The sequence below is a fragment of the Ambystoma mexicanum genome, chromosome 2q, assembly GCF_040938575.1.
Source record: "Ambystoma mexicanum isolate Mex_15411 chromosome 2q, UKY_AmexF1_1, whole genome shotgun sequence".
Classification (NCBI taxonomy): Eukaryota; Metazoa; Chordata; class Amphibia; order Caudata; family Ambystomatidae; genus Ambystoma; species Ambystoma mexicanum.
Genome location: NC_090924.1, coordinates 909,351,221 through 909,369,495, shown reverse-complemented (window position 1 = coordinate 909,369,495; position 18,275 = coordinate 909,351,221). Strand labels below are relative to the sequence as shown.

The following is an 18,275-nucleotide window of genomic DNA, read 5'->3' as shown; positions in this document are numbered from 1 at the left end:
GCATCATGTGCAATAACTCACTTTGCTATCCTACAGGGTTATCTTCAGACATGAAAAGCAAGATCAGGCAATGTATAGCAACACACACACAGCCACATCCCTGCCTCCATTCACACCCCCACCCCCAGACATCACCTCCCTCCAGATGTTCTAGGTGCCAAAACCAATGGTTGGAATGAGATGGCCACTGCTCAGGACAAAGATGTTGAAAATAGGGTGTTTTACAATTTATAAATGTTCAATTATGTGTTTTCTTCGTTATTTTCAGAGATACTTTTTCTTGGACAAAGGAGTTTTGAAGTATGCCAAGGGTCCAGGCGATGTAAGTTAATTAATATTCATGTGTATTTTTAGTAAAATGTCTACAAAAGCCATTTTTTGCGTAGATTTAAGCACCCAAACATTCAGCACCCAACCAACACCCAAGTCCTCTTTCAGCAAAGATTAGTCACGTGCTGGTGTTTGCATGTGATACATACCCTTTTCACCAATGATGGTTCACCAGACTTTTTGCTAGAAATTATGTAATTCGACCGTACTTATTGCTCTGAGAATTGAACTTTGATCTTACATGTGCAAGTAAGAATGTGCAAAGTAAGCATGTGCTGATTCGCAAGACCCCTGAGCGGGGGCCTGTAACAGTCATCAGAGGCGTTTTCCAAATGCGATCGAAAGTAGGCACATGTAGAACGCATTTCTTATGCCTACTTTTGTGTACCCAGTAACCATGGTCAGACCATGAGCAGTGAAAGGTGTAATCACACAGACATCATTTCTGGCCTATGCCTGCGTTGTTTGTGCTCTGAACAGCAGCGCATAGGAACTGCACAATCATTACTGTGTACATTTTATTTGTTACACCTTATTGGCGGTTGAATTACAATGAATACTTTTAAATGTAGGCCTTTTAAGTCCCCGCCTCTGTTAGCCTCTGCTGCCACCCATGTTTTTGGAAGCATCTGGGCCTGCAGACACTACATGGATCTTTTCCCTCCTTCCAGCTGGGCACCGTGGACTGATAGCTATTCAAGCATCAGGGCCATGACTGATGCATATGTGTGCAGGGGTGGCCAGGCTATCCACTGCTTGAACATCCCCCCGGGCCTTGCCACAATGCATATATTCTTTGTGTGAATATGAGGCATGCAGTCTGTGTGATCAGAGAGCATATATGCACTGCATATATACACTTCGTGTGCACATGCATTATGGATCAGGTTCACAAACGCATTTCGGGGAAAGTGTTGGCATGCAGTAGCTGTTGTCCCTACCTCCAGCCTGCAAAGCAGTTTTCCCAATGCACAAAGAGCATATGAATGTGGGAACATGTCACTCAAACATGGTGCTGTTTCTCTGCTGGGAATTCATTCTTACATGGTCCCCTTTCAGCTCCTTGCCTATGAATCTTAGTAGGCGCATGACTGATGAGCCCGTTGAACTAAATAGGTGACCCCTTCATTTGGACTAAGTTCCAAGTTTTTAGCTGTTTCGGTATAAAACACATATTTGAACTGGAACATTGATATAACATTCTCCTATTTTGCAGCCTATTTGCTTCGATTTAAGCATTGCGTATTACTCTGTGCAGTTGCCTTATTAATATCTTCAGATGTTAAAACTGGGGTAGCCAATGCAGGCTCAGAGCCGCCATGGCTGAATGGCTGCCTCGATCCAGCTCGACTCTAGTGGGTCCTGCCAAACAGGTTCTGACAGTGCTATGCTCAAGAAATGTCAGTGAAAGGAAGCATACAAAAACCACGGGATTTCGAACCCATGACCTGCAGGATAAACGCGTTATTCAAAGCATGCATGTTCTCCAATGAGCTTCTCTGGCATAGTTTTTGATGACTGTGTTCCTCGTGGATTCATTTGGGGGTCGCCAGAGGTCACATTGGGAAACCCCGGACCCCTGTCGCAACCCCTAGAATCTTGCCTGCGACCCCAGCCCAAGTTTTTTTTTTTAAAATACATCTTTTTTTAATGTTTAAACGGAAACTCCTGGGGGCGCCACAGCCCCTGAGGTGCAGGGTCCCCCAGGAGCTTCAAGCCTTGGCCCAGTCCTCACCCACCAGGGAGAAAATCATGACGCTTGCTCACGGAAGTAACACGGTAGAATATAGTGGACTGCTTGCTTCCTGTTTACATTCCTAATTTACACAAAACGGTCACGTGTAAGAAAGTCATAACATAACTTTTTGTTTCCTATCAAGTGTACATTTTTTGGCATACTCTTACATGGAGAATATATCGTTCCTAAATCAGGGATAAGAACATCACGTCTAAAATAAAAATACTAAAGTGAAAACAAAGGCTGATAATTCGGTATTATTTACAGACAATAAAGAACTACTGATCATTTATGCTTCACAATGATTTCTTACAGATGGACAAAGGGAAACTGCACGGATGCATCGATGTTGGCCTGTCTGTAATGTCCATCAAGAAGTCAACCAAATGCATAGATCTGGACACCGAGGAGCACATATACCACCTCAAGGTACAGAACCGGGATTGCACATCTATTTCACTTGCAGCAATGCATCAGTCTGTAGCAGGGGTGTTGCTAGGTCTGGAAAAGATCCAGGGCTATGCTAATGTTGGGACTATCGGGACTCATGGCTTGCTTACATTTTGGTTGTAGCCCCTGAGCTTCTATCCAGGGCTACAACGAAAAAACCCAGGGCTTTAGCCCCTCCAGCCTCCCCATAGCAACGCCTCTGGTCTGTAGTGATTAGACTTTACAAAAATGTAATCAGGGCCATTGAGCTGCCTGGGGAGAGAATCCTACAGCAGAGGTGCTTTAAACGGAACATCTGTTCCACATTCAAGGGAGCACTGGGCGTGGAGGGAGTGGGGGGGCAGCATAACATGACATCTCGTCCTCACCAATGTCAGCTTAAATCCTTTCACTGGCTCTAAATGCAAAAGGGAATACTGGAGGAAACACGCCTTCACTATTGGGTTTTTACAGTTTTGTGCTCTGTGACATTTATTTATTTATATTTATTTGGCATTTGTAAGGCGCACTTAGCCCAAAGGCATCAAGGCACAACTGTGCTTAGGATGACCATTACAGAGATTGCAATGGTTAACTTAAGGTGACGGTTACAGTGAATGAAAGCAATTTGCAATAGAATACGTAAAAAAGCTTAAAGGTGGTAGTTGCAGTAGATGTTAGCAGGTTACAGTAGAATGAAAGTTACAGTACATGCTGTTTAGCACAAGTGAATTCAGCCAGTCAAGTACAGTTCGCTATATAGATAAATAAAAATGGCATTTCTATTTTAGTATAGTGCATCTTACTTGGAGAGTACATACTAGTGTCTAATTCACCTGTAGCTTACATATCATTGTTGTGAGTCTAAGCTGAAAAGTCTAGTTTTCAGGCTTTTCCGGAATAACCAGAGGGATGGGTGATTTCTCAATTGTACTGGCAGGGAGTTCCATAGTTTGGCTGCGACCACCGGTAAGCTGGATCCACCTGCTTTTACTCTCTTGAATCTGGGGGTGGTGATAAGGTTGTGGATCGGGTGGATCTGTGAGATTGAGTTCTGGTCATTTGGTTACAAAGATAAACTGGTGCATTATTGGCAAGGCATTTGTGGGTAAGAGTGAGGATTTTGAATGTGATCCTGTCATGGACCGGGAGCCAATGTAGGAGTCGCATAGTGGAAGATATGTGCTCGTTCTTGGGTATGTTCAAAGCTGTTCTAATAGCGTTGTTTTGAACTACTTGACGTTTTTTTATATTTCTCGTGCTAGTGCCTGCGAAAAGTGAGTTGCAGTAATCTAACCTTGACAGGATGATCAGTGCTCCTGCTAGTGTGATGCTGCTATTATCAGTTGAGAGGAAAGGCCTACGGAATCTGTTAAGTTTGGATGTGTATGCCACAGAAGAGACGATGGCATTGACATGCCTGGTAAGGGAGAAAGATGAGTCAATGTAGACCCCCAATGTTTTTATTTCTATAGCGACCTCGATCAGGTTGCCGTCGTTATTGAAAGATTCATATTGTTTTGGGAGACTATCTAATTTGGATTTGTTCCCTATTAGAATTAGCTCTGTTTTGTCATCTTTAAGGCATAATTCGTTTTGGGCCATCCAAGCCTGGATGGCAAGGTATATTTTGTTGATCTTGTGAGTGTCAGTGTCATGACACCCTGTTATTGCTATTAGTATGTGCCTATAATCTGCATAATTGGTGTATGTGATACCCATGTTGTCTTATTTGTCGAATCAGAGCTTTGTGAAGGCATTGTATATTGTTGGTGATACACATGAGCCTTGTGGGACGCTGCATGTTACTGGACTGGTGGTGACTGCTGATGTAGGTGAAAAGACTGTTATTGTACGGTTGGAGAGAAAGGATTCTATCCATTTGATAGCTTCAGGGGAGATGTGAACTGCAGTTTCAAGGTGGTGACAAAGATTTTGTGGTTGACCAGGTCAAAGCCAGCAGAAAGGTCTAGAAGAAGGAGGCTACAGACGACTCCTTTGTCTTTAATCTGATCCATGTGTATTTTTCGATCTAGTAAGGCCGTCTCTGTGCCATGGCCCAGTCTGAACCCTGACTGTCTTAGTCCTAGTAGGAGAGGACCTGAGGCAAGCAGCCTACATTTAGTGAGGGCAAACTGGTGGTGCTCACTCATAAGGTAGTGGCCCACTGCGACAAACTCTATGGCAGCCGACAGAGAAAGACAATGGGCCAGCGCCAGACTGCCATTTGGTATGCCATCTGCCAGAAGGTGACTGCGGTGGCCAGTGACCCTGTGATGCGGAGGACTGTAGAAAGAGGTGGAACAACATCCAGGTGCGGGTACTCCTGTCCCAACACTGCCAGGTGTCCCTGGCAAGTGGAGGTGGAACCGTCGAGCCACTAGTTCCGACGGCCTGGGAGAAAAAAATGCAGCACTGTCCTCGATATGGAGGGCATATAGTCAGAGGGGTGGAGGCGGTTGCCAGAAGGCAGGAGGTGAGTCAATCCCCCCCACAATGCAGCAAATGAGCATGCATAAATGTCAGCTTAGCACAAGACACCATCGTGGACAGCTGACCCAGTCACTAGTCTGGCCAATCAGGGTGAAGTGACGGATGTCACATCAACCACCCCACACAGCAGCCAGGGTGCAGGGCACCAAGTGCACCGCTGAGCATTACAGCAGTGTGAAGGGGTGACTGTCCAATCAAAATACCAGGCACACCACACCCGTGCATGTGCACCTTGTGCCAGTGGGATTGTGGTGCGTGAGTAACCACCACACCGTGCAGCAGTCACACAACATGTTGCAGGCCCAGGTAGCCTGACCCATGTTGGTATGGCAGACGAGCCCCATGGAAGTGCATGTCCCCCTACGCCGACATGGTCGCAGCTAGCCAATCCCTGAACACCACAGTGCAACACTGCTGGCTGCACAGCAGCGCCCAATAGAGCCATGTAAGTGCCATAGATGAAGCCACCACACCCACTCCACAAGGTGTGCACCACCTGGGAAGGGCATCTGGGTGTCACAACCCTCAGGCCTGATCCCCACTGGCCAGGTGGAATCAGGGCTCGGATCACTAATAAGGCCTGGCATCCACTTCTCTGGCCCTCTTGGGGCCAGTCCTGGCACCTTTGGCGCCAGGCTCATCAGTAAGGAAAGACATCTGCTGGAGGAACTACTTTATTAAGGCTTTCAGCCAACATGGAGGCATCCACATAGCTTGATTCCTAGAACCAAGCTATGCGGTCTAGTGTTTTGGGTGTGGTGGCCTAGGGACTACTTTACCTGGACTACTTTACAGTGGCTATTTAAACCACACCCGTACAAGATAACACGCTTCGCGTTACTTTGCTTCTAGCAACGTGACGCTCACCGTGTTCAACTTTCTCAGGAGCCTGGTGAATTCCGGACCTGCAGAAAAACCAAGAACATCGTTAGCAGCAGAATCTTACCTGCATTCATCATCCTTCACTGCTCGCAGCTCCTGGGCACCTCTGTTGGTGGAGTTCACCGACCGGATCGAAGGACCTGAGAAAAGGAGAAAGACATCATTAAAGGAGGTAGTGGAGATATTACAACCACAAAGTGCTTAAAGACTTACCAGGTTGGTTGCTTTTCGGCCGGCATAGCTCCGGAACTCCATCTGCACTGGGAACTCGCCGCGACCTACGAAAAGAGAAAAGCACAGATCAGTGAGGACAAGACATCGCTGCGCTACGCAAAGCGCCTCCTTACCGTATCATAGCGCTATAGCGCGCCATCATCTCCTGGTGAGAACCAGCATAGCCAGTTCTCCAAGCCGACTTTCCGCACTCCTAGGGAGATAAAAAAAGAGACAATTAGAACAGAGAAAAGGCATGCAAGAATTAAGACGCCATCATTCGGAATAAGACCTACCTGAAAGACACTACAAGGGCAGCAGTCAGTGAAGTAACTGGACCGCCCGCGCCCACAAAACACAACGCGCCCCTGCCCAGAGAGCAGGACGGAGAGCCGACCGATTCTGAAAAACAGGTGAGAAGAGAACCTGGAGGGGCTGTAAACACAAGGGAGGTGGGGGAAAACTTACTTTGGTTGCCCAGTTCTAATATAGTCTTCATTTCCAGACGGAATCCCATCGACACCGAGACCACACCAGGGAATCATTGGGAAGGGCACCAACGACCAACTGGCTGGGTGGCGTCCCCATGGATACCAGGTGAGCGCAACAGTGGGGGCATGAAGGAGCAGAAGCATACATGCAATACATTAGCTACCACAGCATGGACATCATGCCCTCCACACACACAGGCCAAAGGCCACCTGGCCATGTGTCACACACACATGGCTGTAACCATTCCCACATTGCTGTGCCCACATGCAATGTCCCCTGGCCAACCATGCCCATCTGCCCAAATGTGTGGGTTGCCACTCTGTACCATAGCAAATGTGTCTTGCATGCCAACACATGTGAAAGAGCCATAGCTGACAATATTTCCTGTGTCCCCTACAGGCACTCGCGCATCACCGGAAGCATCGGAGGGGGCACCTCGAAGCCCTCAAGGAAAGCCACCACCACCCCACAAAGGCGCACAAAAGCCACGTCTAGGTGCATGGACCGCTGTGCAACACCTAGACCCGGCAAGGCCAAGCCTGCAGGTGGGCACCACAGGTCCTGCGCCAACACCACAAGCCACCAGGAGCACCTCCACACCCTCTGCACCCACCCCCACCCCTGCAGTGCAAGAGGAAACAAGCCAAGACACAGGGACATACAAGCCCAGTGACACAGCCTGATGAAGGGCCACGCACCACAAAGAGCCCTCACCGCCGCCAGCGTGCCCAGGCACCTGAGCGGGATGTGACACGCCATCATATCACACCATGGCCTACAGCCCTGGGCCTCTGCACAGCCCCCCTCCCATTCACCAAACACCAGCAAGCCAAACCATCCTACAGGGCTTGATGAAATGAAGAGGCGGCAAAGGGAGATAGTGGTGTGAATAAACAGAGGGTGTTTCACTGACTAGACCCCGAGGATCCCTTACTCGGGTGGCCAGGGCATGGCCATTGCCTGTGGATCCAGACCGTGGGGTTGACAAGTGTGGGAGGACCACTGGGGTGAGGGGTCCTCGGGAGTGGGGGAGGAACGCCCGATGGAGAGACATGGTATCCCCCTTTCCAAATACCCCTGTCCTATCCTAGTTTATAGGATATTCCAACTTCCCAGATCCCTCACCCCATTCCTACACAACCACTGAGCCAAGGTAGAGGAGGATTTCCGAGGCTAAGAGGAATACCACCCATGCAATACATCAAAATGATCAGGCACTTGATCTTAATTACATACACTTGGTACCTATTAGCTCTCCTCACATGGTTAAAAGGTGGACCACTGAGACACACTCTGGGCAAGGCGATGCATGAGAAGGAGCAGTATTTTTCAGGGCAATGGCAAACCAAGCGGAGCAGAACTACAGGCCGAGGGATGGAACTGAGGTGCAGAGAAACCTTGGACACACCGGCGAGTGATCGTTACCTCCGATGGACCCTAAAGGTTGTGCAAGGAAGCCCAGCTAGATAAGAGACAACCCTTGCTTGTGTTTCAAGGATACCAGCCACCCTCTCCGGTGAACGGCAGAGTTGGGGAGGTGCCTTGGCTGTTGTGTTATCATCCTAGACTTCAGGATCAAAGCCACGAAAGATGAAAAAGAATGAACGCAGTCGGTGAGTTGATGAAAGCAATGAGTTTGGTCCGTGTTAAATGAAACTTGATGGCACCAGTATCCGATGAATGAAGGTTGCGTGCATGCCGATAAGACGTGAGAGAAAGCAAAGCATTGTAAAGAACTGTGAATTAAAGATACAAAGTAACAGAGTGGTCCAGCGAAAGAAGATTGCCCAATTGAAAATCTCTGTGAAATGTCTATGCCGTAGAAGCGTCGGGAAGAGAAAGAAATTTAGATGCAAGATTTGAACTGCTAGGTTTGATCCCGGTGGAGGGAAACCTGGATGTGCGAGATCTTCGAACTTTGAAATAAGTACTGTACTCATAACTACATTTACCTTGGTGTAGGAGAGAAAAAGTGACGTATGAGGAAAGAAAGTCGAAGTGGTCATGCCGAGGTAAGAACCAAAGCCTTGCTGTTTCGAAAGCCTTTCACATCGGAAGGAAAGTTAAAGGAGGCTCGAGACCGATGCAGGGAAATCTATGAAGGTGTGATTGAAGCTTGGGCAAGGGAACCCCCACAAATTGTGATTTGAAAGGTGTGACCCCTTCAGAGGGAAACCTGTACTGAATTCTGGTAATCAACGAAAGTTCATTTCCATCTCAACTGTAAACTAGTGACTTTTCGTGGAAGGTCAAGTGGGCCCTGGTCCACGAAACGAATTGCATCCTTGTGTCTGAAGCCAGAGTGTGTTGCAAGGTGCAAGTGTGCCACTTTACCCGTGTTACAAAATGTGGGGAAGGGAGTTTACTCTGCCATACTGACATTTTTTTTTAACACTGATTCTCCTTTTTGCATTACACATTCCCTTTACACATTTATTGTATTAGAAAGTGGGCAGACATTACCTTTATTAGTATAGCCATTTTATTTTGACTAAGGACTGACTAGGACTGTATTTTCATTTTTTTGATGCCCGCTTTTAGACCTTACCGCCCTACTAGTGATGAGGCCCAAAGTGTCTTTACAGAGAATACCTATGGTTAAAGCTTTCATGGAAGGAGTTAAAAGGATTAATGCACCAATTGCTCACCCACCCTCAGGGTGGGACCTCAATGCTGTTATCAAGTGAGCATCCTATGAGCCAATGCACAAAGCAACCGTAAGTGATTTCTCATACAAGTTAGCATTTCTAATAGGAGTCGCATTCATTAGAAGAGTGAGCTACAGACCCCACTAGTAAACACGCCTTTTGTTTCAATACATTAAATTAAGGTGGTGCTGCAAAACACATCCATGTTTCTCACATAAGTACATCTCAAAATTCCATGTTAGGCAGTCAGTAGAACTACATTCTTTCTTCCCAAACCCAGAAAACAAGTGAGGGTGCAACTGGGTGTACCACCCTCAGCGTATTTTGTAGCTAGTACCGGTTACCCCGGAAACCTGTCCTCCCTACTCGCCATCTCGAGGTGCTGAAGTCTCTTGCTAGATAACAATTTTGCAGCCTGCGGATCGCTCCGCCAGCTCTGCCCATGTTCCAGAACTTTAATATCTTTTTCTAGGCTTCGGAAGGACCCCCTCAGAGACTTAAGAACCCCACCTTCCCTGGAAATGCAGCAGCCCTTTATGAAGAACTTAAAGGCCTCCCGCACCGTTCTAAAGTCAGGAACCAAGTCTCTGTTGATTTGAAAATATTCAGGACGTCTTCCCGGATCCCTGCACGGAATACCTCATCTTCCAGAGCGCAAGGGCGGAAGTGCCAACGCGAAGGGTGTTATACCGTGTCGGGAATGGAAATAGAAGCAACTATCGGGGAATGGTCGGAGAGCGTTCTTGGCAAGACGAGTTGTCCCGACTAGTGGGGTGGTCAACATAATGTAGTCTATCTTAGACGCACTTCCATGGCCCCTGAATAGAATGAAAACTCCCTTGTATTCGGGTGCAAGTATCTCCACACATCTATCGGCCCAAATGATTTGGCTATATCACCCCAAGCAGTGGCAGCTCTAGATAGAGTAGTTTGAGTTGTTGTTGTTGACCGGTCTAGGTCCAGAGACATGGCAACATTGAAATCTCCCACCCATATTACTTCATATGCAGAAAATGTTTGGATCATTGCAGCACAATTCTTTAAAAAATCGGGGGAATCCACATTAGGAGCATATACATTAATAAAAAGTTGTAAACCCTGAACACTCCCCACCAAGACAAATGTAGTGGCCCTGCGGGTCACAAATCGTGTCGTGCAAGTGGAACCCCAATGACTGGTGGACGTCTATTGCGATCCCTTGGGCTGTGAAGAGTATCGGTATCTGTGTATCTACCAGCTCCTGGCCAGTGGGAGTGGGCCATCAACAGGGAGGTGTCTCTTCTAAGCAGAGCACATTAACCGCATGCAGTTTAGCATGGTTAATCACCAATCGAAATGTGTTGTTGTTAGTGACCCCTCTAATGTTCCTAATGTTCCAGGACATTACATTTAGTAATTCACCCCCCATGGTCATTCACATTTGAGATCGGTAATAAGACATCACAACATAACACGTGTATCTCGGGTAGAGCATCCCCCCGCCCCCACCCTGGACAAATCGCATATCTATAACACTTTTTAATCTGCAAGAGAAGTCTTTGATCTTGTAGGTACCATACACATAAAACGACCCCCCTTACCTCCCCCCACCCATGCCGGGAACACCAAGACACCGGCATATTGCCCTCCCAAACCAAAATAAAAATTGTTGTAAACAAGACGCAATGGCTGCGCAACGAGGTACTGGACATGGCCGTACTGGTCGCTTAGACAGCGACAATTCCAGTTTGACTCTATTGTGGTGTTGGCCCAGCCCTTCCAAGATTCAGCGCTGGGACTGCTTAGTCGCATTACTAATGGTGGGGTATGTGCACAAGTCAATGGTTAGGGTCCCCCTGGGCCTCGAGAAGGTCAGTTAGCTCGGACACAAAGCGGTCAGCTGATGCTGGGGTGGTAAAAAAAATGGTTTTCCCATTGTGAACGAAGCGAAGGTTGGCGGGAAACAGCATAGTGTACCTGATGATCTTCTTCCTAAGCTAGCTTTTAACCGCCTGGTGCGTCTTGCTCTGCTCCTGAGCCTGTGGGCTGAAGTCGGGGAACAGCCGGGTGATTGAGGAGCCAAAACGGAGTTCACCATTGTCCTGTGCCACTCTGAGAAGGATGTATCTGTCCCCGTATTTGAGTATCCTGGCGATAATGGGTCTGTCCAGTGCCCCCCCCCCCGGTGGAGGGAGCTTGGGGTGAGGGAGTGGTATGCTCTTTCGAGCAGGAACATGGGGGATATGGTTGGGTGCTCTAGTATGTCTAGTAGGAGTTTTTCCACAAACAGTTCCATATTGTCAATATGTGTAGATTCATGGACCCCGACAATATGGATATTATTCCTGCGTGCAAGATCTCACTTCTAGATCGTCATTCTTGGCCTCCACATGCTTCACTGATTGCTGTAGGGTTGTCACCTCTCTTTGCAAGGATGCCAACCTATCCTCGTTTTCTCCTATTCGCTGTTCCGCCGCGGTCATACAACCGCACAATTTGTCAATTTGAATGGCCGAAGTCTCGACCCTGCAGGTCAGCATATCAATCTTGGAGCCCAAGGTATCCGTACCATTTTTCAGAGCAAGCAGAGTTTTGATATGAGATGGAAACATCAATAGCAGTGGGGGAGGGGGTGCAGAGGCAGCAGCCGGTGGGCTGGGAGGTCTGGTCCTGATGAGCAAACTGATTTTTTACCTGCCTCCTGTTAGTCCCCATCTTGCCAGACAGTAGTTAGCAGCCAAGGATGATGCCCCACCCGAGCCCAAGGATTGACGGGAATCACAAAAAGAGGCATGCTATTTTACCGGGTGGGCAGACCGTCTGAATTCCAGTAAAGTGCAACCCCAAGCCTGTAGCAACAAGGTGACCAAAAAACAGGTGAGCAGCAAGTGTGCTAAAAGAAATACACTTGGACGCTGCTGCAAGTCTATTGCCTCCTGGTTTTGATTTGAGAAAAGTGTTCTGCAAAGTGTAGTGATCCTTGGGAAATAGGGGTGTATTTGAGACAAATCCTGACAAAGAGAGTCAGTCTGTCGAAGGGCCAGGATATGCTAACACTGACCGGGTTGCAAACCCCAATGCATAGGAAAAATCATAGAGGAAGTTGAAGGTGACGCCATATATGGTGCAGGGCTCCCAATTTTGATAACAGCACCCAAGTGCCATTGCCCCCACTCGGTGTGCAGCGATTAGGTCCCCGGTGGAGTCAGCTTTCGCCTACATAAGCACGGATGGTGTGACACCAGCAACTGATGTAGGATGCCGTACTATAAAGCCTGTCGATGAACTCCGTCTCAGGAACAGTGATCTGGCCCAGAGCAAAGGGTGTAGCGCTGCGCCCGTGGGTTGGCACAGTCTCCAACATCCCAATCTGGGGGGGAGGGCATGGCAGGCGTGGCTTGACCCAAATTGACGGACACAGGAGGAGGCAACAGCTAATGTGGAGCTTGGCTCACCACGGCTCACCACGAGCTGGCCACGCTCACCCAGCGTGCCTCCAATGAGGTCTACAGTGGGCTTCCGACTGGTGGCAAGGAGAGTGGGGGAGCGCCCGTGCATCCGGACTCGCCAGATTGATGTACAGATGCTGCTTCGCTGATCCACGAAGTTAGGAGGTAGACTTACGGGACCCTCACTGCACAGATGTATCTGCACCTGATCCCAAGGGGCAGCTGAGGAGCTAGAAGCGCGACCGGGTCCACCCTCTTACCGAGCCTTTCTGTACCGTAGCGCACAGCCCTGTTAGCCGCAGGGCCCGATCAGCGGGGAGAGGCACGTTGGCAGGATGCAAGAGGGATCAGTCAGTGCCCTGTAGCATTGTGGGCATGATACTGGTGTTCACAGCTCCCGATCAGGACGGTAGAGCAGGATGTTGGAGAATATACTGTGTTGCTGATTGCAAGCTCTTTCAGGTGACCATCTTACTGACGCACAACAGCGCCCTCCAATATCATAGTTTCAGACATGAATTTACGTGTAGAATGTTCGGGCATTAAAATCAGCCTGCAGGTTTGGGGTTTAAAGGGTCTGTCTACCAGCCCTAGGGGGGACTACTGGTTAGCAGCCTCACCTCCCTATCCTCATGGAAAGGGGCTCTCCCCTGGGACGCTATCAGAAGGATCGTCTCACAATGCACTGTTTTCCGAGTCACCCACTAGATGGCAGACTATGCATAGCATGTGATTCTAAGCAGATACAAACCACAGAAAGATGATTACTGGGTAAGTAATGTTTGTCTTATAAAGTTGTTGTCAAGTGTGCCACTCAACAGAAGGGAAATTAAGTGACGTAAGACATTTCCATTATATTGTGACATTGTGGTTGTCCGGTGAGGCACCAGCTAACCTACAGAGCAATACCAGGCATACCAATGGCAGCTGTACTGTATGCAAATGCCAGAAACATAATGTTTGATTTGGCTAGGAAGATTTTCAAACCTTTTGGAGCTCTTTGACCAAGGCAAGTTCGTGTAAGAATAATCATACGAGTTTAACGTTTTTTTTAATATTATTTAAATGCTTTCTTTTGTGGTCTTTATGAATTTATATTTTCCAATGTTAAGGTGTTCTCTGCCCCTTCTCACCTCCCCCATGCGCATGATCTGTACATCCTGACATTAAAGTGTAATATGGAAAGCCTCTCTAATGGAGCATTGCGATCCAAATAGTATATGAAGTATATGAACTATAGCTTTGGTATCCGGTCATTTGTTTTCTGTAAAGCTGTGTTATGCGGTACTTGCCACTGATTACAATAAGAGCATGCAAATGGACAAATGACAGATAATACAGAAGTGCAGGCTAACAAAACAACCCAGGTAGCAATATACCACCAGTAAATGGAGAAGTGCAGGGGGCATTGATATGTGGTTCAACTTCTTTCCAACTATTGTCTCCCACTTTACCTGGTTTCCATAGTTAAGGCCACACTTCGCTTTGTTATATGGTACCCGGTAGCACATGGGTGCCATGCCGAATAACAATACTTTTGCTGCTCTTCTCGTCCGAGTCAATGAACCCCGTAAACCTTGCTGTGAACTTTGTTGGATTCATAACCTCTAGTAGTGGTGTTCAGGTCTACACAGTGGCGGAAATTGAAAAAATGTGGTGGGGGATCCCACAACACAAGGACCCTGGGTGGGGCAGGAGTTTGGGGGGGGCATGGTCTAGAGGGGGCGGGGCACATAGTGGATATCCAGCTTCTATTCCAGCGCAGTTCATGGGCTTGGGCGGCTGACTCTGGCCGGATCCGGCTCCATATCTGATGCCGGATCTCGGATCCGCCGAGAGCCGGCCCAATGACCAGCACTGGGTCTACACATGAGTCATCCTGGTTAAAGTAGCGACCTTAAGAGCTGTTTTGGAAAACACTGATTGGTGGCTGTGTACAGTAAGCACTGATTGGGGGCTGTGTACAGTAAAATTGCTGTCAAATAATCGTCCATGGCTTTCCAAATGACTCCACTAAGACCTGTGTGAACAGCGAATGCTACATAATTGGATCCACCTGGGATCATTTTAATTGCCACGCAATCATGAATTCAAAGCCTGAATTCTTCAGAGAAAAGGAGCTTACAGTCTGATAATTATAAATGGTGTTATTTGCAGTCGAATATAAATTCTGCTATTCCAATGACTTGTCTAGTTATTTGTAACTGTTCTCTGTTTTAGATGAACTCCCAGGAAGTCTTCGACGAGTGGGTTGCAAAGCTGCGAGACCACCGCCTGTTCCGGCAGAATGAAATCTCCATGTTCCCGCATGACATGGAAAACCATTTCTTCTCCGTGTCCGCGGACTCTTCGCCTACAAGCTATGATGCTGCTTCAGCTAGAAGGGTGATTATCCACCTGCGGCGTGATCGCTTAGTTCCCTCCAGTTGTAACTCCTTCCAGTGTGAGGTGATATTATGCACGTTTGAAGCTCTGTTGTGTATCTCCAGACTCTGGGTTCATGCCAGGTCCCCAGAGTGTGCAATTGCTTTGCACGTGGTTGCATGATGGGCCTATGTTCCGTTTACTCAACGGTGCTCAAGTGCTTCTGTCACTGGTCGAAGCACAGCAGATTAGCTGCAAATGCATTGCACAGCATGTACCCCTGTGTGTTGCGCAGTTTTTGTTTTTCGGGTGAACATTTCAACAGTTACAGTATCACATGACTGATTATATTACGAATATGCTCATAAATTAATTTCCACGGATTTCACTCCAAGACCCAAGTCCCAATATGTTACTATGAACATTTCAGCCCCCTTTAAAATTGCCACAGATAATTCAGCCTTGGGCTAACAAGGGTGCGCAGTGAGTAACTGATTTGACAGGTCTCGGATCCATCATCGCTTAAATGAAATATGCCAACAGATACTTGCTCCACTTATTGTGCAGATACATATCCGTGTTATTTGCCCAGAGAGCATTCTGCTTTTTTGTGGTGAAACTATTGCACTGGGATTTATATAGAGGGAAGATTGTCGAGGAGAAACGCACAGACTGCAGACATTAGTTTGGATGACTAATTTGAGCGGCCATGTTGGAATGTTGACATTAACGGCCTAATCCAATTGGCACTTCAGCATTTAACACAAAAATATGCTTGATTTGTCGTAATCATTATTGACCGACATGAAGTCCAATTTTAGCATCCAAACACACACACGGCACACAAAAAAGTTAAACACACACTACCTTCAGCACTGCACTCTCTCTCACACACAAACACACACACACACACTGCTACTAGCGCTGCAGAAACGTACAGTGCCACCAGCACGCCACTGCATATGCAAACATACACAGGGTACTCGAGCACCACACTGCATATGGACACCACTCCAACACTGCGAGCACACACTCACTGACCCGAGTTCAGCTCTGGGGTCGCAGCAGGCACACACTGCTGCAAGTACAGCTCTGCAAACACTGACTTGCACACGCACACACAAGAAAAAAACACCCCTGCAACACAAACCATTCAGTAAGCATAGACTCCGTCCACAACTCTTGCACTTTCCCTAGTACTATGCACACTACCCATTGCACTGCACATAGACTGCCCTAGCATTACAGACACACCACACACACACGCACGCAGCTACAATGTAATCTGTACAGGAAGTGCTAACTGAATACTCGAGTCTGGGGTTCCCATACTTTCTGGGCATAAAGGGTGACTTCACTGTGATAGATATACTCTTTGAAAATGCAGCCTTGATATACTCAATACATATAATGGTATCTGGCACTGCCGTTATAGTTTGGCATAATAGTATCTGGGATTAATGTGCTAAATGGGCAAAAATGTAACATGACATTGATGTCTTAATTAGGCAAAATGGAATCTGGCAATGCTATGCATAGCCTATCCTGCCTGTTATAAGCTAACTGGACAAATAGAAACTAGCACTGCTATGTTAAATGGGCACAATTGAATCCGGCACTGCTCTGGTAAAGACACATAGCGTTTACAATGGTTTCAGTGCCTCAGAACTGGAATAGCCCGAAATTACCGAAAACGTATACCACGAAAAGTTCGAACTTTTTGTGGAATGTGGTTAGGTCTTTCCGTGGGGTCGGTAAAAAAAAAAAATACATTTTAAAAAAGGCTGCATGGGTGTCCCCGGCAACAACCCGCTCACTATACTGTACAGTATAGTGAGTGGGGGCTGTGGAGGACAACCTGCAGCTCACCCTACTAAAAGTAAACAAAACAAAAAAAGGACCATAATTTCAAGTATCACAATGCAACAGTGAACCACTGTATACAAGGTGTGGTGGGATTACAAAAAAGTACCTCTGTTGCCATGTGCTTTACTTGTTTTATTGTAGCTAGTAGATGTTAGACCCTTAGTCATCATAGGCATTCATACTACCTGCAACTAAAAAGTATGTTCCTATCTTGGAATTATCTAAGCAAAAGGTGTCCGAATGAGTTAAACTAGTAGGTGTCGGGGCTCTCACTTGAATAGAAACACAGTATTCCCCAGGTTCCCTGTTCTCAACACACTCTTCAATATATATTTCCTAGCACGGTTCATTCTCAGAATCAAAGTCACAGGCATATTGCGTTGAGCCAGTTCTTGGTTCTCAAATACAGCTCGATATTTTTAGTCCATCTAGAAGGATGCACTTAGCAATTTCAGTGATCCAGTACACATCTGATGATCTAGCACACAGCTGATGAATAAGGTTCTATAATAATAATAATAATAATAATAATATAATAATATGATATCCTCCTGCCATCTCTAGGAATCTCCTGACAAGAACACCACACCTATCCTATTCCTTCTGTGCTGTCGGCTACCTGGAATATGGTCAATTACCACATCCGGCTGTATAGGCTACAAAACGCCATGCATATCCATGGAGGTGCCAAAATAGACTATCATTCCTACAGAAAAGAGAATCTTCAATCTGATCAGTTTCATTCCACTTACTACCCTTCATCAACACAGACTGAGTTCTGCACAGCCCAGTGCTCCCCACGTGGCTCTTCCACTATTTCATGAAGCTTTGAGCAGACAAGTTGCAGAATTTGACTTCCACCTTTGAAAACATCTCAAGTTGCCTGGCACAAATACAGGATTGGTTGATCAACAATCGCCTATGTCTGAGCCCAACAAAGAGCAATATCATATTCCTAGGCATGAGCAACACTCGCCTCTACCTCTTGACTGGCCTACCACTATGGGTTACCTCCAACCCCCTGTTTCAAAGATATACAACCTGGGAATCCTCTTCTATGAAAAGCCTAGGTTGGGGAGTCTACTTTGAAGAAAATTAATTTGGGTTTTGATATGTTTTAATACAATACCACCTGGTTTGAAAAGTGTTTTCACGCATGCAAGCTATCTAGATCACCATTTATTTTGCATTTGAGCCTATTATGGAGCAAATTAATTTGTGTTTCAATCTCATTCTATCCACTTTGACTGTGAATACTATTCAGTGCTGTTCAAAGAGCAGGTTGTCCGGTAAAATCTGGATTCACCCTATAACCACCTCATAACCTAGCTAGGCAGCTTAGTACTTGTTTGGATAGAGGATAGTTTATATGCAGATTAATCCCAGAGGAAC

The 18,275-nt window shown here is 46.9% G+C and overlaps 1 protein-coding gene across 3 annotated transcripts in view; it reads left to right on the top strand.

Annotated features, from left to right (window-relative positions):
• Positions 1-18,275, top strand: part of OSBPL3 (oxysterol binding protein like 3) — a 1,742,686-nt gene that overhangs the window by 1,052,294 nt on the left and 672,117 nt on the right. For all 3 annotated transcript variants that reach the window (XM_069648200.1, XM_069648199.1, XM_069648201.1), the window contains 3 exons: positions 269-322; positions 2,384-2,497; positions 14,874-15,038. In XM_069648200.1, coding sequence (XP_069504301.1) covers positions 269-322; positions 2,384-2,497; positions 14,874-15,038 — 333 coding nt within the window. The remainder of the gene's footprint in view (positions 1-268; positions 323-2,383; positions 2,498-14,873; positions 15,039-18,275) is intronic.